The sequence below is a fragment of the Myotis nattereri genome (assembly GCF_964212035.1).
Source record: "Myotis nattereri genome assembly, chromosome: 1".
Classification (NCBI taxonomy): domain Eukaryota; kingdom Metazoa; phylum Chordata; class Mammalia; order Chiroptera; family Vespertilionidae; genus Myotis; species Myotis nattereri.
In genome coordinates this window covers 6879228-6905788 of record NC_138075.1, presented here as the reverse complement: position 1 = coordinate 6905788, position 26561 = coordinate 6879228, and the positions used below count along the sequence as shown (strand labels likewise).

The following is a 26561-nucleotide window of genomic DNA, read 5'->3' as shown; positions in this document are numbered from 1 at the left end:
TTGTTCATAAAAATAAGAGGCAGGCTGGATTGGGCCTGCAGGCCATTGTTTTGATCCGGGACCTAGAAGATCAAATGAAAAAAAAAAAAAAGTCCCTCACAAAGCAGAGTAAAATAGGAGGAAATGGAAATTATCATTTTGACAAAATGAGACACGTAAGTGATAGATTCAAGGGGCCCAACTTCTCAATAATAGCAGTTCCAAAAGGGGTGAAGGAGCAGAAGCCATAATTGAGGACAAAATAGAATTTTTAAGAGAAAAGAACTCACCAGAAGATTGGGTGTTTTCTCCTAAGAGCACGAACAAGACAGGTTACCTATCTCACCACTGCTTCTCCATGTTGTAATGGAGGCTCGTCAGGGCCATTAGGCAAGAAGACATCACGAATGGAAAGCAAGTAAAACTCTTATTTGCAGATGACATGACTTTGTATATAGACAATCCTAAGAAATCCAGTAAAAAACTATTTAAATAAACAAGTTCAGTAAGGTTGCAGGATTCACAATTAAGGTACAAAAATTAATCGCATTTCTAATCACTTGCTTTGAACCTTTGAAAAATTAAAACAATTTTATTTATAGTAACTTCAAAAAAGAATAAGATACTTAGGTATACATTTAACAAGAGAAGTGTAAGACTTATACACTGAAAATGACAAAATGTCATTGAAAGAAATTAGAAACCTAAATAAATGGAGAGACATCCTTTCACGAATTAAAGGGTTTAATATGGTTAAAATAAAAAGAGTCCCCAAGTTGATCTACAGATTCCACACAATCCCTGTCAAAATCCTAGCTGCCTGTTTTTTGTGTTTGCAAAAATTGGCAAGCTGATCCTAAAATTCACTTGGAAATGCAAAGGATCCAGACCAGCCAAACAATTTTGAGAAAGAAAAACAAAATTGGAGGAGTCATATTTCCTGATTTCCAAATTTATTGAAAAAATGATAGTAATCAAGACAGTGTGATTGATGGAATGGAACTGGGAGTCCAGAAATAAGCCCTTACATTTATGGTTAATTGTGGTGTAACAAGGGTGCCAAGCTAATTCAGTGGAGGAAAGAATAGTTTTCAACAAATGGTGCTGGGACAACTAGATAGCCACATATTAAAAAAAAATGATGCTGGATCCCTCTTTACATCATATACAAACATTACCCCCAAGTGGATCATAGCCCCAAATATAACAGCTAAAACTATAAAGCCCTGACAAGAAAACATACGGGGTATGGCAAAAGTAGGTTTACAGTTGTTTGTATGGAAAATGATACAATAAACCTATATAATAAAAGGCTAATATGCAAATTGACCAAATGGTGGAACGACCCATCGCTATGACGTGCACTGACCACCAGAGGGCAGATGTTCAATGAAGGAGCTGCCCCCTGGTGGACAGTGTGCTCCCACAGGCGAGTGCAGCTGTGGTGGCGGGAGCCTCTCCTACCTCTGCGGCAGTCGGACATCCCCCGAGGGCTCCTGGACTGTGAGAGGGCGCAGGCCCGGCTGAGGGACCCCCTGAGTGCACGAATTTCGTGCACCGGGCTCTAGTTAATAAATAATAATACAAGAATAAACTCTGTGTTTTTTGGACTCACAGCTGTCGTCCTACTTTGGCCCACCCTGCATGTGGAAATCTTCATAACTTTGAGGTAGGCAAAGGCATCCCAGATATGACACCAAAAGCCCAAGCAACTAAAGAAATAACAGATAAATTGGACTTCATCCACGTAAAACACATTTGCTGGAAATAATACCATTAAAGCGAAAAGACAAACCACAGAGTGGGGGAAAATATTTGCAAATTATATAGCTGAAAAGGAACTCTTACAACTCAATAATACAAATACAAGTAAGCCAGTTCAGAAGCGGGCAAAGGACCGGAATAGCTACTTCTTCAGAGAAGATACGCCACTAACCCACAAGCACGTAACAAGATGCTCCGCATCATTGGCTGCCAGGGCAGTGCAAACCAAAACTACAGTGAGATGCCGCTTGACGCCCATGAGGTTGGCTGTGAATGTAATTCTACCTGAATTTCCCTTTGCCATGGCACCTACATATAATTATGAGGATACCATGGCAGTTTTATTTCAATACAGTTGAGGAGCCATGTGAAATGGATAATTTTTAAAAAACACAAATAGGTAGAAATGCTGGTAATAGAAATTGCAGTGAACCTTAAAACCATGATTTTCAACCTTTCTCACCTCATCGCATACCTAAACCAATTACTAAAATTCTGTGGCACGCCAAAAAATATATTTTCTTGCCGATCTGACAAAAAAATAAGTATAATTTTTTGATTCATTCATACGGGACAGCGATTGTTGTACTGGCTGTTGTCAGTCTTTATTTGACAATCTTAGGGGAAAGACGTTTATTGTATGTTTAAAAAATTCTTGCGGTACACCAGTGTGCCTGTTGTGGCACACCAGTTGAAAATCGCTGCCTAAAACCAAATTGATAGCTGGGGACCCCTGGATGGTGAGCGTTGGGAAGCCAGCCAGCTCTGGGACCAGCTTGGAGAAATGTTATGCACTGTGACTGCACCACCAAGCAGGCTCGCGGCAAAGACCGCAGGTAAACAAGGCCAGGAGCCCAGCAGGTGACCCTGCTCTGCCACCACTCAGTGAGGGGCCCTTGCTGGGCTTCTACATGGTAGACTTTGGTGTCACTGGGGCAGCTGGAGGTGGCCGGGGAGGGGTGGGGTGTTGCGGGGAGTGGCGTGGGTGGGAGAAATGAACATAGGATGAGAGTATTCGTGGTTACCTCCACCCCCACTCTTCAGCCAGAGCAGCGGCATTCTCGCTCATATCACCGAGTGGACTTCCCTGTGCGATTTTATCTGAAGAAAGCTTTTGCTGCTAAAACAAAGTTTGAAAGTCAGATACCCCCCCTCCGCACCCCCACAGCCCCCCAAGCTGCTTTCCCCTCTCATCTTTTGATAACATTCACCTGCCACAGTTCATCGGTTCTGCCTTGATGACTTCCTGGTCTGTTAGAATTTTGAAGTTAATAATGTGTAAGTTTTTCTCCTTTGACAAAACCACTGCTTAATTTGGAACATAATTTAAACTTGCTTTTCCCAAATGACCTAGAACTAGGCTAGTGGGCAGGGCTGCCGGGTTGGGGAGGCGGGTACCGTTTCTGCACGGCGCCCCGCTCTCCTCTGAGAGTGATGAGGTTTACAGCCGTTAGGTAAAAATAGCTTCGAGCCGCTTCCGGCAGGAAGACACTTACAAAGGGAAAAAAGGATTCATTTGCTAAAAAAAGAAAAAGGCTCCCAAATTGCCACCATAATTTTGGAATTTATTTTTGCAAAATGTATCAGGGGGCAGGAAGATAATCTGTGCTCAATTCAGCCCGTCCACTTGCCCTGAGGAAGTAAACCTAACTTTAAAAAAGGCCCACTGGCTAGCTGTACCTCCTAAGAGCCACAACTCCTGCGGGGTGGCACCACGCAGCCCCCCTTTCTGGGTTCTGTAAACTGCTCCCCCCGCCAAACTCCTTTAGTGGGGGAGTAGCCCCAGAGCACTGCAATATCCCTTGTTCTTTACCCTTAAATTCTGCCCACACTTTTGTAAACAGCTGTAGACCTTTATTAAGCTCTCCTCAGACTACCCTGGTTAAATGTGCTATCTGGTTCCGACCAGGACCCTGACGGATAGTGGTAAAATGTACGCATGACCCCTAAGAGCATTTACTCATTTAATCATAACAATGACCCGGCAGAAGTAAGTCACATTGCTTTAGAGATGAAATAAATGAGCTATAGTATAGTATAGCTGCTATACAGTTGCCCTAGATCAGTGGTTCTCAACCTTCCTAATGCCGTGACCCTTTAATACAGTTCCTCATGTTGTGGTGACCCCCAATTTCATTGTTACAAATTGAACATAATTAAAGCATAGTGATTAATCACAAAAACAATATGTAATTATGTATGTGTTTTCCGATGGTCTTAGGCGACCCCTGTGAAAGGGTCATTCGACCCCCAAAGGGGTCGCGACCCACAGGTTGAGAACTGCTGCCCTAGATGGTTGGGCAGTCGGTTTGTCAGCAGACAGAAGGCTTGCAGCTTCGATCCCCTTGGGGTGCTGGGCTGGCAGGAGACAACCAATCGATGTGTCTCTCTCACACTGGTGTTTCTCTCTCTCCACCTTCTCCTGCCCTTCCATTCTGTCTGGAAAAAAAAAAGCCCACTGGACAAAGCAGTTCTTGGCAGTGCTGTGGGCAAAAGTGAAACAGTGAAGCAGGAAAAAATACTCAGGGTTGAGGGCAGAGGTTTAGGAATCTCATTCATTCATTCATTCATTCATTCATTCTCGTCCACTCAACACCTACTGGTCACCTGTCCACACCTGGTCCTGTGCAAAGTGCGGGAGGCAGAGCATTCATGCCTCAGGGAGCTGAGGGGCATGAGGGCTACACAAGGCTTACAATCCAATGTGGTCAGGGAAGCACAATGAGCAGGGACACAAAAGAGGGACAGAACTCAAGGTTAGGTACTCAAGGAAGGCTTCCTGGAGGAAGCGACTTCTCAGCTGGGCTATGCATGTTGTGGCGGCTGGCAAGGAAATACGGGAGGAAGCATGTTAGGACAGAGCGCGGAAAGACTGCATGGTGGCAGAGAGCAGACTTAGTGTCAGGACAGACAGCTCGGCAGCGGGAACAGAGCCGGTGTTGCAGGGACACAGCCCACCGAACAGGTCCTGTGTGCCACGTGAAGGAGTGCTCCCTGAGAGCCACTGCAGACTTTAACCAAGAGAGGGACATATTTTGAAAGCTCGCTCACTGCCAGCGAGGCCCGTGCAGCCACGCCAGCTGTGATGGCGGCCGGCCAGGGTGGAGGCAGCGCAGATGGGGGTGGGTGGAGGGGGGCCCACATAGATGCAGGCAACAGCGAGTGTTGGGGAGGCAGAATGGTGCTGTGGTTAGTGAGAACTCAGGACCCGACTCCATAGGTTCCCATCCAACTTCCTTGCTGTGTGGCCCCTCAAAGTTCAGGGTAACAGTCAGAAGCCGTCTCCCGGGCTTGCTGGGAGGATGGAGGAGTCTCCGTGTGTCAGGCACTCAGTGGTGCCGCGTGGGGTCACTGCTGCTATTCCAGTCACCGTTACTGGCAGCCACTGATGTGGGCAGCGGGTCAGAGAGAGGGCGCGACGGGTGCCCACGGTGCTGGTCTGGGCACTCGGGAGGACGCAGCGCAGATGTGGGGGGAGAGGTGGGCGCAGTGGTTTGGGGCATGAGACTGAGGCTCCAGGGGGACAGTAGGGGTGAAGCTAAGGAAACCGAGTCAAATACAGGGATTTGGGCTTTAGGTCTACAGAGCACAGAGGGCTAAGCGACAGACAGGGAGGGTCTTTTTAACGGGAAAGAGTTGAGCTGCCTAAACGCTGGTGGGAAGAGCCTGGGGAGAGCACGCTGAGGACAAATGCCCCCAGTAGGCGTGGCCTTTATGATTTTTCTTGCCATTATCATCACCATGAAAGGCCTGGACGAGGAGCCATGATATTAATCACAGCCACCTGTTTTGCCGCTAACAGGAGTTATTTATAACAAGGTTATAATAACATGAAAAAATTGCTTATAAAGTGATAAGAAAAAAGCGATATAAAGCATTGTATATGCAATATGTCAACTATGGAAACACACCTAAAATGTACGTGTAGAGAACTATGCAGGGAGAGATGCCTGGAAGAAGTGGTGCTATTTCTGGGTGGTAGGGGTCGAGCAGGCTTCCTTCTGAATCTGCCAAAATGGGTGTATGTTAGCTTTTTCATTAAAAAGTCAAGTAAACTTTATTTTATAAAAGGAAACCAACTAGGGTGGCTAGGGGCTGCCCCTGCCGAGACCACCAGGACAAATCCGTGTTCTCCGAGGGCTTTAGTTTCTACATCTATAGAAAGAGGGGGCTAAAGAAAAGGTTCCCCAACGTGTGTTTCTGGAGGCAGTGCCCTCAGAGAGGCCCCAGAAAGGAAAGGCTGTGTAGTCAGGCTTTGGGAACTCTGTGTGCTCACAAATTCTGAGAAGATCCATCCCCCCGCCCCACAAAAAAAAGCCCTGCTCAAACCTGTTTAACTGTCAAACACAAGGTCTATTAACACCCTGTGGAATGGTGTTCCAAGGAACACACTTTGGGAAACACTTCCCCAAGTTCCCCTGCAGCTCCACCATTCTACAAGGTATTCAGATAAACATCCTTCTGTGGGGTTGGCAGAGCAACTGGGGGACCTGGGAGGAGGTGAGACTGTGGTAGCTGCTTGGCTGCCCTCCTGGACCCCACATCCCCCCCACCAATGGCTGTCCTGAGCACCTGTGTCCTCCCAGCCTCTGCTCCCAGCTGATGCCTCCGTTCAGGCGTTGCCTCAGCCTGGGAAGGAGACACGGAGGAGGGAACATGCCAGAACAGGGAAAATCCTCTCCTTTTCCATCTCTGCAAACTGCATATCTGAAAATGCTTTCATATCACCTAATGCCACGACCCCCAATGACTGATGTGAGGATGGGGCAACCTGAGGTGCCCCCAGCCCAGAGCTCTGGGATGCTGCCTGGCTCCTGCCCCAGTGGCCAGGGCCATTGCTTGGTATGCTAATGAGGGAGCGAGTGAATAATGAATACCCAGAAGGCTAATCCTGGGCTGTTTAAAGAATTTCATTTAAATGCAGGCAAGTAGGAAGACAGCGGCCCAGTGCACAGATTCCTGCACTGGTGGGGTCCCTCGGCCTGGCTTGTGGGGATCGGGCCAAAACTGTCTCTCCAACATCCCCCAAGGGGCCCCAGATTGCAAGAGGGTGCAGGCCAGGCTGAGGGACCCCACTGGTGCACGGATTCATGCACTGGGCCTCCGACATTCCCCAATGGGTCTGGGGTGCAGGTGAAGCAGATTCGGGGCTGACAGTGCCCCAGCAGCAACCTAACCCATGGCCGATTCTGCGAGGAATCGGGCTCCCTCCTCTACCAGTTGGAGCGTCTGCCCCCTGGTGGTCATTGCATATCATAGCTACTGGTCAAATGGTTGGACAGTTCCTTAGGCTTTTATATATATAGATAATGGTTCCCCTTTCCTTCCCTGATATGGTTATTTCCTCAATTATTCATTTGAAAATGATTATTTTGTGACTCTGATGAATGTTTATATACCATATGCAAATTATAGTTCCCAGGTGAGGTAAAATATCTATATATGAAACAGAATATAGTGTGAATCATAGCTAATTTTAAATATTTTAATTTATATACTTTCATGATTATAGGTCAATAAGAAATCCACTTTTCAGATTTTATTTCATTACAGAATATATTTGATAAGGATACATACAAACAGATTCACCTTTAACACATGTTCACTGGCGCCCTGTCCGCAGCAGCCGGGAGCTGTCTGTCATCACAACGCTTCGCAGTGTCGTGACCAATCGGCTGGCAGGACAGCCAGGGCTGAGTCCAGACAGCTCAACATTTACTTGCCTAGAACAAGTAAAAACCTTAATATTTGTTTTTAAAGTCTGCTTATTACTCTTCTATTTTAAAATCTGAGATACATTCCTCAATGTAAACAATACATTTCAGTCTACCTCACAATCGAAATGGATAAGGCCTTCTTGACAAATGGACGCCGCCTACGTTTTACTTATCAGAACGCAATCTCATTTCATCGCCAAGCGAGCCGGCCAGGCACACAAGACAGGAAAGAAGCTGCCTTGCGTACCTGGCGGAGCCTCCCAGACTGCCTGCTGCAGGTCTGTGGTATCTTTTTGACTTGGTCTACTTGGTCTTAAAATACAAATATACAATGTCCATAAGCATAAAATAGTAAAGCCTAGCCTTACGTATTTATTTTGAATCCCTAAAATCCTATACAAGTACAATACCATATCATGCCAATTAATATACAGAGGAAGGTGGCCAACTGTCTCCACTGATGGGGCAGGTGGACGGGGACCACAGGGGGTGCCATTCACGGGGGAGTCAGGGCTGACTGCATTGGGCTCGGCGGGCAGTCTAGCTGCAACTCTGAAATGCCTGTATCCCCGGCTGAACCGTTAATCAACCCCCTTCCCCCCCGCCTCCCAGAGGGAGAACTGAATGGAACCGTAGACAATGGAACCAAAGAAAGTCATAGCTGCATTTCCTGACTCAGCTGTGCAGTCGGTTCTTCCCTCTACTCAATCCGTGTGTCCCTTTAGGACCAATTAAGCAACAGTGATCGTGATTCAGTACCTCATTCTCATAAATACCGGCCTCGCAGGCTCCATGGTGAGCGAGTCAAGCCTACGTACAGTATCGGAAGGCATTCTGTGACCGTTTCGAAGAGTTCATAGAAAAGGTAGGAAGGATATACCGGTTAACCTGTTGATGTCGCCGTGCTGTAAACCTTGGCTTTTTTTTTGTTTTTTACATTACATGTGTTTTATATATTGTACAACAGAGAAACCTGAACTGCTGATCCGACGTGGCGCTCACTGATCCACTATGCTAAGGTAACCGGTACAGGGAGTGGTTTTCCTGAGGTTTGTGAGAACTTTTCAAACAAAACAGAAATCACAGTGACCGAGTAACCGAGTCCGTGCCTCAGGGCCTGCGCTGCCCCCGGGTCCCCGCCGGCACTAAATGACCCGCCACTGCATGATGCTGGTGTCTTTGCCGCCCGTGGAGATGAGGTGGCTGTCATCACAGAGGAAGTAAACGTTGGTGACGTGACTGCTGTGCCCACTGTACACGTGGCTGGGGGCCTGGGAAGAAGACAGGGAGGGAGCTCAACGCAAAGCGCATGATCTGATGATCTGGAGCCGACGGTGTGGGAATTCTGCGCGCGTTCCCGCATTCCTGCATCTCCCCTCACTCGGCTGTGCTCCTTTGTGCCATGCTCTGCACAGCTCAGGCGGGACCCAGACACAACCACTGGGGGACAGACAGGGGCAAGGGACTGTCCTGGGTGGACACATTCAACCCCAGAGATGCCAGCGGTGGAGGGTGAGGGGTGTCCTGCTGAAGGAGGGTCAGGAAAGGGAAGGGCCAGGAGGGGCGAACTGGGCAGAGGTGCTGGCTCAGCACAGCAGGGCTGCAGCAGAGGGGCTGTGGTGGAGGGGAGAGGAGTGGGACCCACCAAGGAAGCCACAGAGGTAGCGGGGCCAGGTCTAAGGGCTTCCTGGAGGGCAGGGGGAGCCCCTGAAGTGCGCAAGGGCAGCGGTGACAGGCCAGGTCTGCACCTGTGACCGGTGGCATGCACTCATGGGCCTTTCTATGTAAGTGCCAAGCGCATCCCACGAGGGGTGAGGCTTGTGAAGGCCGGTCCTTACCCTGAACTGCGAACAAGGGTAAGAGAAGAGGTGCACTTTGCCGAAGTCATCGCCCGTCGACAGGACTTTCTTCTCGTGGGCCCGACAGACGGCATTGATGTCGGTCCCGTCCGAGCCTTCAGGCCACACTCCTAAAACGAAGACCACAGACAGCATGGGAAATACCAGAAACACTGGCCACTGCGTGGGGACTGCTTTAAACTCTCACCAAAGTAAAATCGCCCACGTCGTGGGCTTAGACCAGGGCCAAGAGAGCGCTCTGTCTGGTTCCGGCCTCTCCCTGTTCCTGTGAGCGGCTCACTCCAGGCCTCCCAGGAACCCCTTCAAGGCTCAGCCCTGCTCTGTGGCAGGACAGGAGCAACAACAGGCTTGCTGGGCTCCTGCCTTTTGGGGGCCCCTTCTTTTTTGTCCTTTTTTGTGGGGGAGGCTTCTTGACAATACAGAACAAAGTGCGCCAGAAACCCTGCTTCTGGACACAATGCCATTCTTTTGTCCCCAAGTATCTGATGGGAAGCTGACTAGTCGTCAAGCATGCAGTTTCCTAACTTTTCTTTTTTCCAGGCAACTCTTTATATATGAAAGTCTCTCCCAAGAACTTTCTAACCCTGAGTCTGAGTGTGCCTTTCAGACATTTCTTGGGGTCAGCTCTTTGTGGCTGCTGCTTGCTGACACTGGGCAGGTGTCGTGTTTGCCTGCTGTGGGCCCGGGGAGGCAGCAGCTCTGGCTCTGGTGGGCTGGAAGCGTGGTCTGGGGGTGGTGTCTCCTGACCACTGCTCCAGGAAACTCCTCTGGTCCCAGTCACTTCGGCTCTGAGAGCTGTGTGTGCATCAGTTTCTCAGCTGGAAGTTCTGTGGTAAACCCAGGGGTCCTCGCTTTTAATACCAGAAAATGGTAAAATGCCAGCTCTAAGGAGATTTGTGAAATTCTCACCAAATGACTGACCTATAGTCTTGCAGAAAGAAGTTATAAATACTGTATTGTGGCAATTTAATTTAGATCATTTATGAATATATTCCTAATCTGAACTTATAAGTGAAAATTCGAGTTTAAGGACCAAGAAGGTAGAGTAATAACTAATAAAGGACGAGTGAATTGACGGAGTGCTGTCTGCTCATCTACCCGGGAACTCGGCACAACCTTCACACACTAGGAAAGGGTGGACACCATGTCCTGGCTCCTCTCGCCTGACCCTTCCCGGAGCTGCAGGGACTGGGTCCTGCGGCCTCACAGAGCGGCTCAGCACGCTGACCAAACTGGCGACTCTGAGGCTTCCTGACCATTAGGGGAATATTCTGAAAGTGGACACACTTACATCTGAACCATGTGAAAGCTGCGGAAACTTACCAAAGACATGGAATCCCAAAGTGCAGGTGTATGTAGCCCATTCGATGTCTCTTGTAGTTTCCACACTGACGACTTGCTTGCATGCGGAGGGAACCCCTGGAAAAAGCAAACGCAGGTGTGGTGACACCTGAGCAAAAGCCCCCTCTCTTTCTGGGGTGAGGCAGGGCCCTCAGGGAAGGGACCGGATCCACCTCCCAGCCCAGGGGAATGCACTCCTGGCCGGCACTGAGCCCAGCCCGGGGCCTGCGAGGGGCCCACCTCTTCCTCGCAGCCTTCCCACCTCCCTCCCTGGGTCTGTTTCCTCCAGTCTGGCTTCTCTTCTCTTTGACCATCCTCTGACTCCTAGGCCTCCACCTGCTCCTGTGCCCCTGGAGCCCTGAACACAACTTGAGCTCCCTATCTCTCCCCCTCCCCACATACAAGCGCGTGCGCGCGCGCACACACACACACACACACACACACACACACACACACACCAATCCCTTTAACCCCAAGCTTATGAAAACCAGTTGACCAAGTACCTATGGCCTCCCAGGTGACTGGTTTGTTCCCCAAATGAGCTCTTACTAGTGAAGTGTGAGACTGTGTCTGAGAAGAGTCTAGACCAGGGGTCCTCAAACTACGGGGGCCACATGCAAATACAAATATTGTATTTGTTCCCGTTTTGTTTTTTTACTTCAAAATAAGATATGTGCAGTGGAATTTGTTCATATATTTTTTTAAAACTATAGTCCGGCCCTCCAACGGTCTGAGGGACAGTGAACTGGGCCCCTGTTTAAAAAGTTTGAGGACCCCTGGTCTAGACCCCGGGCCTGTCCCTGAAAACCTTCCCCTGTTTCTGCCCTGCACAAGGCAGGACCTTGGAGAGGGCGGGAGGGCTGCCCTTGGCTGCCTGCCCTGCTGGAGGGGGCAGGGTCCTGGCCCAGGAATCTCCTTCCCTCCACCTCCGGATGCCCTGCCTGTCCGGGCTCATTAACAACTGGGTGATCACCCCTCCCCCGCCACCTGCTGGCTTTGATGCCTATGGCCTCGTGTCTGGGCCCGGATTTCCTTGTTTACAAAAGGGGATGAGCCTGCAAGTGCTGTGGCTCCTGGAGGAGATGGAGGTCAGAGCAGCACACTTTTCAGTGCCTTCCAGCAGGTGGAGCCCAGGCCCTCATGCTCTGTGCGACCCCCCCCCCCCGCCCCCCGCCATGTTTGGCCAGAGCTGAGCATGCGGCAGGTGCTTGGCAAGTGTTTGCAGAAGCAGAGCACGGCATGCACCATGTGCTCAGTAAGTGCCAGCCATTATGACCCTCACCACGCCCAGGTCCTGCCTGGGCACAGACACCGGCCAGAGGGGTTGGGAGAGGAGGAGGGGTCCCAGGGGGCTGCTGTCACCCAGGCGGGAGAGGCTTCATGGTTTGCCTCAGGGGGATGATGTCCCCATGGGGTCCCTCTCACTGTGACGGCTCTGACCCCCTCTCTTCTGCCACAGCTGCCCCCTCCGGCTTCTCTGTGCAGAGCCTGGCCTTCTCCTTCCCGGGGCCCTTATCTCCCCGAGAGGACCGTGGTCGGCCCGGTCTCGGGCGTCTCAGCGTTGGGAAGGACTTGCGAGGGGCCCAGCCCACCTCCTGTTTCCCAGAGGACAGAGCGGAGGCCGAGGTGTATGGGAAGCGGGCTTGGCAGGAGGCCAGCTTTGGTCTCCGAGGAAACGGAACCCTGGGTGCTACTCACAGTACAGGATTTCGTAGTCTCCAGAATTTGACACGAGGAACTGTGAGTTTACAGACCAGTCCAGGTGAGTAATGAAGCTGGAATGACCCTGGGAGAGAAACACAGCCTATGAGGTTCTCTGGTCTGATGAGCCCCTGACCAACAGTGATGACCCCGACACGGGCATGAGAAATCGCGGGCTTACCGAGCATTTGCCGACTCGCGTGTACTTCCGCCCGTTGTCACTGACTCCGTAGATATAGATACAGTTGTCATGGGAGCCTATTGCTAAGAAATTCCCGTCTACAAAGATATGGCAGATGATAATTCAATTATTAAAAATAAACACTTGGTCAATTATAAGGGGTAATGCTAGGTGCCATCACAGATTTAGAAAACGGCCAGATTAATGAGTTATTTCAAAGAGAAAATGTGCGCGTGAATGACTCCTCTCCCACTTGCAGGACTACCTTTTGGAAATCGCACCTGGCCAGTCCCTCTCCCTATAACACCCCTCCCCGCGCAGAAGCGGAGGCACCGAGGCTCAGTGTATAAATGGGGCCAATGTAGTGATGCAGCCACTCTCTGCTCACGGAGCTGCAGGGTCTCAGGCCTCTGAACACCGCCTCCTCCCCGGCCTGGGCGGCCCTTCCCGCCTCATCTCTGTGCACACTGCCCCCGTCTGCCTGATTATTGAAAAGATAAAGTTGACAAATCTGTAACTAGGTTGACCAAGAAAAAAGGAGAGAAAACACAAGTTACCAGATTCAAGAACGAAAGAAGAGACTTCACTACCAACCTCAGAAAAATGAAAAGGATTAAGAACAAATGTTATGAACAACTTTATGCCAATAAATTAGACAACTCAGATGTAAAAATCACCAAAACCGACTTAAGAAAAAACAAAACATTTGAATAGATCTATAAGAAGCTGAGAAATTAAATTAGAAATTAAAAACCTTCCTACAAAGAAAAGCCCTGATAGCTCACTGAATTCACATGAATTCTATCTAATCCTATATAATGAGAGGGATATGCTAATTAGCCCAGATATGCTAATTAGTCATGACCAGATATGCTAATTAGCCAGGACCAGTATGCAAATTGACCATCATTCCAACACACAAGATGGCTGCCCCATGTGGTCAAAGATGGCTGCCCCATGTGGCCACAAGATGGCTGCCACAAGATGGCCGGCAGGGTAAGGCAGTTGGGGGCAATTGGGCTGGCAGGGGAACAGTTAGGCATTGATTAGGCTGGCAGGCGAGTGGTTGGGAGCCAGCAGTCCTGGATTGTGAGAGGGATCGGGCCTAAACGGGCAGTCAGACATTCCTCGGGGGGTCCCAGATTGGAGAGGGTGCAGGCTGGGCTGAGGGACACCCCCCAGTGCACGAATTTTGTGCACCAGGCCTCTAGTATTTAATAAAGAAATAACACCAATCCTTGATAAACTCTTTCAGAAAATGAACAAAGAAGAAACATTTTCCAAGTTTCCCTATAGGCCAGTAGCAGTTTCATAACTAAGCCAGACAAAACCATCACCAGAAAACTTCAGACCAATATCCTTCATAAACATGAATGCAAAAATCCTTAACCGAAGATTAAACAGAATCCAGCAAAATATAAAAAGGATTAGACACCATGACCATGTGAAATTTATTCCAGGAATGCAAAGATGGCTTAACATCTGAAAGTTAATGTAATGCACCATGTTAATAAAATGACAAAAACTACATGATCATCTTGATAGATACAGAAAAAGCATTTGGCAAATTCTAACACCCATTCATAATAAAAACCAACCAGATTAGGAATGGAAGGGAACTTCCTCATGATACTTAAAAATAAATGACTGTTTCACCCTAAGACTGGGAGCAAGGATAGAACCCATTTTGCCATTTCTGTTCATCATCACATTGGAGGTTCTAGCAAATGCAATAAGGAAAAAAATAAAGGCACCCAGATTAAAAAAGATGAGTAAAACTGTCGTTGTTTGCAGATGACATGCTCCCATATGAAGAAATCCCAAGAATTTTACACACAAAGAAACCTACTAAAACTAATAAAAGAGTTTAGAAAGGTCACAGATATAAGATCCATGTGCCAAAAAAATTTATTTCTCTGTACTAGCAAACTACATTCTGAAAACAAAAGAAAAAACAACTTCATTCACAATGGCATAAAACGCAACTTGGGAACAAATTTAACAATGGAAGTATAAGACTTGTGCACTGAGAACTATAAAACATTGCTGATAAAAATTGAAGATGTAAATAAATGGAGATACATTCTAAGTTAAAGGATTATAAGACTCAATCTTGTAAAGATTGCAATTCTCCCCATATTGATCTATAATTGCAGTTCTCAACCTGTGGGTCGCGACCCCTTTAGCAGTCGAACGACCCTTTCACAGGGGTCGCCTAAGACCATCCTGCATAGCAGATATTTACATTATGATGCATAACAGTAGCAACATTACAGTTATGAAGTAGCAACGAAAATAATTTTATGGTTGGGTCACAACATGAGGAACTGTATTTAAAGGGCCAGAAGGTTGAGAACCATTGATCTATAAGTTCAACATATTACAATCCTGGTAGATTTTAAAATTAGAACTTGACAAGTTGATTCTAAAATTTACATAGACATGATAAGGACCTAAAATAAGTAAAACAATTTTGAAAAAGAACAACAGAATTGGAGTAATTACACTATTCAATTTTAAAAATTGCTGCAAAAGTACAATAATGAAAATTGTGTGGTATTGGTATATGGATAGATATATAAATGAATGAATAGAACTGAGAATCTTGAAATAAACCTTTATATTTATTGTTAATAGATTTTGTTGTTGTTGTTAATCCTCACCTGAGAGCATTTTCCATTGCTTTTAGAGAGAGTGGAAGAGAGGGAGAGAGACACAGAGAGAGAAACATTGATGTGAGAGAGACACATCAATTAACTGCCTCCTACATGGGATCAAGCCAGCAACCCAAATATGTGCCCTTGACCAGAACTGAACCCAGGACTCTTCAGTCTGCGGGCTGACACTCTATCCACTGAGCCAAATCGGCTAGGGCATGTTAATGGACTTTTGACAAAAGTGTCAAGATAATCCAATAGGGATAGAATTGTATTTTCAACAAATGGTGCTGGGACAACTGGATATCTTCATGCAGAATAAACTTAGACTGACCTCTCACCATACACAAGCATTAACTCAAAAATGGATCATAGACCTACACAAATGGCTAAAACAATAACCTTTCTAAAAGTAAGCATAGGAAAAAACCTGTGTGACTTTTGACTATGACACCATAAGCAAGATCCATAAAAGAATAAAATGGATAAACTGGACTTCATCAAAATTAAAGCATCTGCTTTTTTAGACCCCATTAAGAAAATGAAAAGATAAGCCATACACTGAGAGAAAACATTTGCAAATCATATAGCTGATAAAGAACCCATAGAATATAGAAAGAGTTCTTATAACTCAGTAGTAAGATAAGCAACCCAATTAAAAATGGGCAAAATATTTGGGTAGAGAGTTCATCAAAGAAGATACAGAAATGACTGGTTGATACATGAAGAGATGCTTAACCTCTCTGACAGTCTTTATGGAAATGTAACTTAAAACCACCTGAGAAACCACTACTCCTCTATTAGGAGGGCTCTACTGAAAGACAGACTATGGCAGGTGCTGGTGAGGATGTGGAGAAACTAGACCCCTGACACAGTGCTGGTGGGACTGTAAAGTGGGGCAGCCACTTTGGAAAGCATTTTCACCAAATGTTAAACATAAACTTACCCTATGATCCACCAATTCCACTCCTAGGAATTCACCCGAGATAAATGAAAACAAATGTCTACAAAAAGTACATATCATGACTGTTCATGGCAGCGTTACTCCTAATAACCAAAACACAGAAACAATCCTAGTGTCTGTTAACTGATAAATGGATAAAGAAAATGTGGTATATCCACAAAATGGAATACTATCCAGCAATTAAAAAGGGATATATAGGGGGGATAAATGGTGATGGAAGGAGACTTGACTTGGAGTGGTGAACACACACTTCAATATATAGTTGATGTATTATAGGATTGCACACTTGAAACCCATAATTTTATTAACCAATGCCACCCCCAAAATTCAATTAAAAAAGGAATAAAGTACTGATACATGCACAATAACATAAATTAATCTCAAAAACATTATTCTAAAAACAAGAAGCCGATGTAACAGGCTACATGTTGTATGATTCCACTGATAGGAAATGTCCAGAACAGGCCATCTGCAGATCAGTACAGAGCATTAGAGGGGGCCAGAACTGGGGGTGGAGGCGGAGATTAATTGCTGACGGGCAGGAAGGGGACTTTTTGGGGGTGCTGAAAAGGTTCAAAAATTGGACTGTGGTGATGGTTGCACAACTCTACTAATTCACTAAGAATCAATTGAGTTATACGTTTATAATGGGTAAATTGTCATATGTAAATTATATTTCAATAAAGCTGCTAAAAAAGAGTCCTCACTTTTCTGAGACACAGCGATACTAACGGAAGAAAGGCTAAGATGTCTGTGAACTGCCTCAAAATAACATGGGGGGCAGTGGGGCTCTAATAAAACACATGACCGAGACTGGCTGAGAGGCCGTAGTGCTGCGGCAGGTGACGGATACATGGGGGCTCATGCTCTTCTGTCCAGTTTTGTTTGTTTAAAAATTTCCGTAATAAAGAGTTAGACAACAACACAAGCATAGGGACCATTCTGGGAGGCGTGTGAAACTTCCTTTAAAGACATCTGCCCAGACCTCCCGGGTGGCACGCTCACCTGGGGAGTACCGCATGACGGACAGCTGCTCGTTCCCATCCGTGTGCACCGTGACCAAGTCTTTTGTTTCTGTGTCAAACACGAACCACCTGTTGCCAACAGGAGAAAAGTACAATACGTGGTTTAGTGGGAAGTGAAGCAGGACTATTACAGTAATAGTCAGACTATTAGAAACTTTGACCCAAGGTCTTAATAAATACTCTGTATTACTTAGCAAGAACACCATTCCCAGCTTTCATGTACAGAAAAGGTCCTACCTGTGAGCATACCCTACCATGGAGCACACCCTACCACCAGGAATGATTGGTTACCAAGGCTATGACGGCTTCCTTAGGTCTAAGTTTTGTCACTTCCATGTAAAAGGAGGGACAGCTCTGGGCAGAGAAGTGGGACCAACACCTAACTCGGGGCTGTGGCCACAGGAAGTGGCAAAGGGACCCCCTGCATGGCCCCACCGCAGGGTGAAGTAGAGCAGGTGCTGGAGGTGGGGCTGGGACACCCTTAGGGGTGGTGATGTGCCCAACTGCGCGGAGTGTCTGACCTCCGGGAATGCTGGCGTGCAACCAGCCGGGTGAAAGAAACGATGGAGGGAACGGAGGAGCGAGCAGAGGGCTGGTGTCTGAGCTTAACCCCTCTGGGCTGTTCCCTCAGCTGTCAGGTGGGGGTCAGGGCCCAGAACCACCGTGCAGACCCAGGGCTAAGTCAGTGCAGGCTGTAACAGATGCAGAAATGGTTCGAATCCCTAATGAGGACACGGCGCTCGGCAAATGTCCAACAGCGGATGACCCACTCTCCAAGCGGAGAGGCGGGAGCTCCAGCACCGATCTGCTGCCTGGCCTTCGGAGGCACATGGTCAGTAAGTGTGAGCTGAGTCTGAATCTGGGGCTCGGGATCGGGGCGGTTTCTAAAATTCTGAAAGGGCAGCAAGAAAAAGCGTTTTAAATTCTCAGTGCTGTGAAATGCTTCCTGGCCCGATTCCGAACTGAGGTTCCTCCCACCACGGGCAGCAGAGGGCTCGAGGAGCAACTCATCCTGTGAAACTGGATGCAAGGGTGTGTGTGTGCGCACGCGTGTGTGTACATGTGCACGTGTGTGCATGTGCCTGTGTGTGCCTGTGCATGCACGTGTGTGGGGACTCCTCCAGGAGGAGGCCACAGCTTCCCCCAGGCTTTCCCCAGGGCCAAAACGTGAAGGACCCTGTCTTCATTTCCCTTTGGGGTTCTGGCCTCACTGGGTAAGTCACCAGAGGCTGGGGAAACACACTCCCTGAACCGTGAGCACAGCGCGCTTCTGTGGACTTACCTCCCGGTCAGTGTTCCAACGGCAACCACAGACCCTGAAGGATGAAAACCAGAAGACTGAGCTGGATCCTAAAATATTGTAAAGGAAGTGTAAATTGATGGCCAGACAGCACGGGAGCATAAAAACACAGCACAGCTCTAGTCCCCCAGGCCGCGTGGCCCCATTTTAAATCTCTTTCCTCTCCAGGGAGGAAACTGGGACTTTCCCCTTTCTGTCTCACACCCTTTCACAGCTACAGTAGTCAGGTGGCAGGCAGGAAGTGTGCGCCTGTCCTCTAAGTCCTGGGAGCCGGCGCAGGTGACCCCGGGGCCGCGGGGTGAGCGCCATCTGTTGGGACGCATGCCCACTGCACCTGTGCCCTTAGGTGGACTCTGGATGAGTGTGGGGCAGCCTGGAGCCCTGGAAGGATCAGACCCGTTCCCATTTGGGTCTGGGGGTACACACACGTGTTCAATGCTAACTGATACAAGATGGAACGTGGTGGATGACAAGCTGTGGGGTCCCAGGAGCAGGGAGTCAGAGGAGTCAGACAGGGAGGCTGGGTGGAGGCTGGGTGGAGGCAGACGGCCTGACTCCGCCTTCTGCCACAGGAAGACCCATCGGTGGTGAATGTGGAAGTAGACACACCAGTATTTTGGGGGATCAAGGGTTAAGGGGACAGTAACATGATTAAAAAGGTGGAAGCAATGTAGTTTGGGGCCCAGCTGAGAAACGGCAGTGGGTTTACAATGCCGAGTTCACGGGGTGGGGACGGGGACGCGTGCGGTGACACTGGGAATGGGGCTGCGTGGCTATGCTAAGGACTGTGGTCACTAGGAAACGGCACAGTGAGGGGTCTTTTCTTCCAGGATCGAATCTGTGACAGACAGAGGGCCACCTGGCAGGGTGTTTAGGACAAACTGAAGTGAGAAGAGGTTAATCCCGGGAAGACAAGAAAAGAGCAGCAATGGAAGCAGAATTAGGAGAAGGAGAAACTTCTGGATAAACAAAAGATGCGACCAGAAGCTCTTCAGGTATTGATTCTGTTACTGCGACGCTTTTTCCAAAGTGGGAGCTGTCGTGAAGCTCGGGCTGCCACGGACACACAGACAGAGGTCACGGCCACTTGAGGCTCCAGTATATCATTCGTGAGATGAAGGCACTGAGATTCAGGGAGGTCTTGTCCAGGTCACATGGCCAGTGGAGAAAGGCGGCAGGACTTAACTCTGGATGTTTCTGGTGTCCGGGTCAGTCCCCACCCTGATGCAGGCGGAGGGAGCTCACAGCCTGGTGCAGGAGCGGGTGTGTGCCCGGATAGCTCTCAGCAGGGCTGCTGTGCTGGCCGAGGCCTCAGGGACGGCCACCCGCCTGGACCGCCACTGTCCCTGCTGTGCAGGTGGTTGCTGTCAGATCTGCACAAACCCCTCATGTATTTTTCATACATGAAGCCCCTGCATGGGGACAGGTACAAGGCAGGACCTCCTGTAGCCATGCCCTGCCACCTCGGGCCACCCCTCCGGCTCTGGCATCCCCTGATCTGCTCTCCCAGCGAACTGACCTTCTCTGAAAGCAAAAAGCAGGCGCTGAGACTCAGAGCCAGCGCGCTGGGGCATGCTGGCAACTGTGCGGGCTGCAGGGCGTGTGGGTCACAGAGGAGCCCCCTAACACGGGGCCCTGCAGGATGCGCTCCTGGCCCACAGCAGTGGGGCAGTGGAAGACCCTGGGTTTGGGGATCAGGCTGAGCTGGGTGAACACTGGCTCTGTCACCAACTCAGTGACCTTGGCAAGTGATGTGACGCCTCTAAGACTCAGTGTCCGAATCAACCAGAGCTGGGTACGAAGACTTCAACTGGCAGGGCTGCACCAGGGTGAAGGGTCGTGAATGCACCCACGGTGCTCGGTATGCAAACGGCGCTCAATGCGTGCAGTCACGGCTGCCTTACGCGTAGGAGGACGGTTCAGCGCTGGGCTATGTGAACTGAGGCCTTTCATAAAAATCACAGAGATGCGGACTTTAAAACGAAAGCTTGGCCGTTATCATTGCGTTGTAGAGAGAAACTGTACGCTTTCAGAACAGTTTATCATTCTCATTCCAAAGGTACATTGTGAACAGAATGCAGGCTCAAACAAGGGCTTCTCAGCTCTAAGCCAGTGGACGGGCGCAGTCAGGAAACCCAACCACCGACTCAGAGGGGCTGACTTGCTGTCAGAAAGTTCAACAGTGCCCGGCTGGTGCGGCTCAGTGGTTGAACATCAACCTATGAACCAGGAGGTCACGGTTAGATTCCTGGTCAGGGCACATGCCTGGGTTGCAGGCTCCATCCCGAGTGTGGGGCATGTAGGAAGCAGCTGATTAAGGATTCTCTCTCATCACTGATGTTTCTCTCTCTCTCTCTTCCTCTCCCTTCCTCCCTGAAATCAATAAAAATATATTTTTAAAAAAGTTCGATAGCAACCTTTACAATTACACGGGTGAGACCACTCAGGAATGCTCAACCTGTGTGTCGCGACCATCGGAAAACACATCCTGCATATCAGGTATTTACATCACGATTCATAACAGTAGCAACATTACAGTTATGAAGTAGCAACGAAAACAATTTTATGGTTGGGGGTCACCACAACATGAGGAACTGTATTAAAAGGTTGCGGCATTAGGAAGGTTGAGAACCACTGGCTTAAAGCAACACAATTCGAATCAAAGGAGATAAATTAAGTGACATTTGCATTGGGACAATTTAACATCTATCAATTTCATGCAAATAAATAAATAAACATGTTCCAGATGAATTTCTACAAGAAAAATGGAATGTAACGTGCACATCTACCTCTATTATCTTGTCCCAGACGGGCCGGTGGCCGACGGCGTCCCAGAGAGTGGCATGTCTGTCGTGCCCACAGGTCAGGAACTGGGGCTTTGAGGCGTGGACGGCCAGCCCCCAGAGCTCGTCAGTGTGACCCTAAAGAACCAAGACAAATGCACGCTCTCTGAAACACTACAGCCAGCACTCGGGAGCTTTCCTTTTCACTCTTTTTTAAAATATATTTTTATTGATTTCAGAGAGGAAGGAAGAGGGAGAGAGAGAAGCATCAGTTGATGAAAGAGAATCATTGATTGGCTGCCTCCTGCACTCCCCACACTTGTGATCGAACCCACAACCCAGGCATGTTCCCTGACTGGGAATCGAACGGTGACCTCCTGGTTCATAGGTCGACTCTCAACCACTGAGCCACACTGCTGGGCTTGGGAGCTTTCAGGGATTACAAGCGAGGCTTGCTGCATGGTTTACAGTTAATCTCATCATAGTGTCTTCCTCCCCCACCTCAGTCAGGACAGCCAGCAGGAACTCCTGCAGCGCAGGCAGGCTGTGCTCATATAAAACACAGCAGTAACCTCCTCTGTGTGGTGCTCTATCACCTTCTAATAGTCTGTAACAGGGATGGAGGGGGTGGGCCTACGGGACGCACCTGAGTAATGGCCGAGAAGTCCCCTGACAGCGTGCCCTGCAGGACAAAGTTCCTGGTGGTGCCTATCAAGATCACGTCGCCTTTCCCCTCGGCCACTGTCCGTATCGGACCAAACTGTTCTGGAATCTGCATTGAAAAGAGAAGATGGAAGGCGTCATTAAAAATACTTGCTTATATACCATGACGACAGCTCCTGTCACAGTCTCACACACACATGCACACAGACACACACAGCTATACACGGAGAGACAGGGAAAGGTCCACAATCAAATGGTGGACCAAATTTTACTTTTAAACTCTGAACATTTTATATACCTTAAAAAAACCAGCAAGAGTAAGGCTGTTAAAAAATATAAAGAATAAAGCATTTTTTGCCTGGCTGATGTGGCTCCGTGGTTGAGTGTCAACCTATGAACCCAGGAGGTCACAGTTTGATTGCTGGTCAGGGCACATGCTGGGTTCTGGGCTCGATCCCCAGTAGGAGGCATACAGGGATGTGTCTCTCTCACATTGATGTTTCTCTCTATCTTTCTCTCCTCTCTCTCTCTTCCCTCCTATCTCCTTCCATTCTCTCTAGAAAACAAAAAACAAACAAAAAAACAAACTCTGTGAAAGCGAAAGTGACTTCCAAGTTCAGATGAAAGCCTTCCTTTATTAAGAGTAATAATCAGAAAGCCAGGTTCTTCTACAGCCAAAGCACGGTGCGGCGCTCTCTGATGGAACGTGTGTTACTGCTGAGTCTGAGAACCTGCCTCTCAGGCAGGAAATGCGCTTGGCGTGCCCACTCTCCGGTGGGAGAAAGACCATCGACTGTCAGACTGATGCGCTATCCGTCTGCTCGTAATTTCCTGGGGCCTGGGGGCGAGTGTGGAGGGAATATTGGATTTCTCGCCTCTGCCTCCTGCCGTCTGCAGGCTGCTAATCAGGTAAAAGGAGGAGAAAGAGATGGCCAAGGACTCAGAGCTCACGACAGAACATGCTGGCACTCAGCCAGGTGCAAAGTAGATACTCAATAAACATGAGCTCAAAGCGATAATGTCTCCAAAGCAACACCCTGGAGATTACAGTGAACAAAAGGAGAAAGATTTTAATGGTAAGTAAAAACATAGACCAGTGATGGCGAACCTTTTGAGCTCGGCGTGTCAGCATTTTGAAAAACCCTAACTTAACTCTGGCGCCGTTCACACATAGAAATTTTTTGATATTTGCAACCATAGTAAAACAAAGATTTATATTTTTGATATTTATTTTATATATTTAAATGCCATTTAACAACAAAAAAAAGACTGTCAAACTACAGCAGGAAGGCCGGGGAGGGTGAGGGACAGAAGGGGGGGGGGGGGTAAGAGATCAACCGAAGGACTTGTATGCATGCATATAAGCATAACCAATGGACATAAGACACTGGGGGGTAGGGGAGGCCAGGGGATTGTCAAGGGTGGGGGGAAAAAAAGGGAGACAAATGTAATACTCTTTGTAATACTTTAAGCAATACAAAAAAAAAAAAAAGAAAAATAAAGAAAAAAAGAAGAAAAATCAACCAAAGAAATGAGTTCACGTGTCACCTCTGACACATGTGTCATAGGTTCACCATCACTGATGTAGACAATATTCCCTTGGAAAAGTGAGATTGGTTCTATTATAAAAATATTCTAAATGTGAAATATGTTACCACCTCAGATTTTATACATTGAATTCCATGTTAATAGTTGTACTTAAACTACCTCCAGGATTTTAATAAAATACTACACTACTTAATAAAATTTTATCTAAACAATTTTCAAAACTGTAGGCTAAAGATTTCAAACCTACAAGGAAACTGATTAGGACGACAGTTGAAGGTTCAAAACGGATGTCAATGTACTGTTTGCTGTCTTACCTCAGTTTTATGAAGTTTCTGATAGTTTCCATTCCAAGAAATGAGCTTCCGGTCCTTCCCGCCTCCCGACACCAGGGTGCCGTCCCTTAACATACAAAGTGCAAAAATACCACCCTCGTGGGCCCCTTGAATGGCATAGCTTATTCGATTCGTACCTAGACACACCAAGAAAACCATCCTTAGTCCCTTGCGAAGAGGCTCCCCTCTGCCCATTGCTTCCACTCGTTTTAAAGTTGACATTGTCGGTTAGAACATCACTGATGTGTAAATCTAGCTATAAAGGGTCTGATCTGCAGACGTTCACAGAGCACCAGGCAGGCACGGGCAGGATTACTGCACAGTTACGGAAACTTGCTGATGGGAAGGAAGTGTGAAGAGAACCCAGGGAGCTCAGAACGGGGACTCGAGTCTGGGGACCTGCGTCTCTGGCCAGGCGACTTACCTGCCCTACCTCAGTTTCCCCTCTGCTTTTCCCGCTGGCCTGTTCTAAGGGGGAAGAAAACACTGTAGCAAGCACCCGGCACCCAGAGGAGCGGGGACTCCACAGAAGTCACCCATTGGCCGGAAATAACGTCGATGGGTCTTTCCCACCTTCACCACAGCCCAAACTCTAAGGTCCTGAGCCAGGGGTGGTGTACTTTTCCTTATTTCCTGGCACATGGTGAGCGTGCATAACTGCGCACTGAATGTAACTGAATGGACGTTTTCTGAGTGTCGGCTCCTCCGTACCACACTGCTCACTGGCACGGGGGACTCGGGTGTGACTCATCTGTATCCCCGGCGTGTAGCACGCTGCCTCGCATACTGGTGATCGATAACGTCTGCCAAATGCTACGTGAACCAGATACTTATTAAACATTACATAGCTAAGCAAACAGTCATGGATGCCTTCATCCTTACGATATGTTACTAGGTCTCCTAATAAAGCTATTATTCCATCATAACATCTGGGCTTAACCAGTCTTTCAGGATGACGGAGGGTCACGGGCCCTTCCCTCCCTTTTCCTCTGCTCCCGTGCATGTATGCACCTGCATACCGTGGGGTTTCACAGTCAGCCTGTGGACTTACTGATAGGCAAATCTTACAGAAGTCGCCTTTGACTTCTCAGAACACCGCCAAAGCCAGTCAGCTCTGGGAGCAACCAGGCGTTACCTTTTCCCCAGACCAGGATGTTGCCACTCGAGTCTCCGGTAATGGTGTCGCCGTTTTCAGAAAAAGTTACACAGAGGACAAACTTTGGCTTCTCTTGCTTCTGCAAATGTTGTAAATACATAAATACAGTCAGTCAAGGCAGCTTTTCGTCTGTATTAATACTCTCTAGACTCACGATAATCCCAGCTGGATGGAGCCCCCACACCAATGCTTTTCATGTTCATCTACCTTTATGTCACTTACGCAGATATAATCTGCTCTAAAGAAATTCCTGGGATGTATAACGTTGCAGGCAGTTCGAGCGGAGGAAGGTGTTGGAGAGGGCTTAGGGGTGGGTGGTGTTGTCATGACTACAGTCTGCGGAGCGGGGTCCTGGACCCAGAATAAAGATACTCTAACTCCATCTCTGGGTGTAGCAGCAATCGTCCCCACAGAGAAGATGTGCTGTTCCTGGGGCTCTCACAAGGCCCCACGTGCCCGGACTAAAAGGCACAGAGTGTCCCCACCCCTGGCAGAGGTGGGCTCCCCAGATGACCCCTAAGTGCCTTCTCGGCCGCTCTTGGCCATAATGGCGGCTCCCGGGGCAGCCTTTCCCTGTGCGCCCCGTGTCGGCCCACCTTCCCCCTCGGCATCACCACTGTCATCCCCATGACACAGGGGCTCCCCAATCCTGTTAGGGATCTGGATCTGGGAATAGTCTTTGTCACGACACCCCTACTTGCACCCCCGCATTGGTCACTGAAAAGAATTCTGAGACCGGATGCCTGACAGCTCCCTGGTCACAAGCAAAGCCAGTCACCAGACACTCAGTGTAATGGAACTTCACCTCGAATAATCCTTGCTTCTTAATGAGGCAGTTTCCTTCTAGCGTCCAAAAGTAGAGGTGTGATTTTCCGCAGGTGACTATGATGTTGGTGTCCGTGGGGTGGAAGTCCACGGCAAACACAGCTTCATTAGAGCACTGAGCGAAACAGGACACTCACATGTCTCAGATCTCGCATGACCCCACAAATAAACCACGCCCTCAAGCTAAGCCCCAGCCTCTCCATTTTCCCCATTGAATTTATCGTCTATAAACACCAAGCCTGTGGCCTTGACCTCTCCTGTCTCTCTCCCCCACTGGCCCCTGGCCTGAGGGCAGGGCAGGGGCCCTCTCCCTGTGAGGACCCATCACCGGAGTGGGCGCAGAGCAGGCCCGGCAGCGGGCGTTCGCTGAAGGAGGGGCAGGGGCAGGAGGGGACTTAGCAGCAAGCATTTGCCCTCCTCATCCAGGCATGGATCCCAGCCCCGGCCCAACAGCAGAATCAGCTGGGGTGCGTCTCGTGCAGGTGCCAGGCCTTGTCCCCATCTAGTGACGGGACCTCGAGGAGGGCCTAGGAGTCTGCATGTTACACAGCTCCACTGCTCCTGGACACTCGGCACCACTCGCCCTGGGAGTCCCTCCTGGGCCTGAGCCGGTGGGATGCAGGAATGCAGCTCTTCGGGTTACCTTTCACCCCGTTATCTCGTTCCTATGCACCCTGGCCAGAGGAACGAGACCCTGCCTGCTCCTTCCGCTTGATAATCAGTTATACCTTCTCACATCTGGATAACAACTTGCCTCTGGTTACTG

General features: G+C 48.6%; 1 protein-coding gene across 1 annotated transcript in view; it reads right to left on the bottom strand.

Moving 5' to 3' along the window:
* Positions 1–7262: 7262 nt before the first annotated feature.
* The window catches only part of EML1 (EMAP like 1), a 108700-nt gene continuing 89401 nt past the window's right edge, over positions 7263–26561 (bottom strand). Inside the window, exons 11-22 of the mRNA XM_081095191.1 lie at positions 25776–25910; positions 24950–25049; positions 23797–23951; positions 21918–22043; positions 21278–21409; positions 18471–18538; positions 17169–17257; positions 12543–12640; positions 12359–12446; positions 10643–10738; positions 9299–9429; positions 7263–8731 (exon numbers count right to left, since the gene is read on the bottom strand). Of these exons, the coding sequence (XP_080951317.1) occupies positions 8606–8731; positions 9299–9429; positions 10643–10738; positions 12359–12446; positions 12543–12640; positions 17169–17257; positions 18471–18538; positions 21278–21409; positions 21918–22043; positions 23797–23951; positions 24950–25049; positions 25776–25910 (1344 nt within the window). The 3' untranslated portion in view covers positions 7263–8605. The remainder of the gene's footprint in view (positions 8732–9298; positions 9430–10642; positions 10739–12358; positions 12447–12542; positions 12641–17168; positions 17258–18470; positions 18539–21277; positions 21410–21917; positions 22044–23796; positions 23952–24949; positions 25050–25775; positions 25911–26561) is intronic.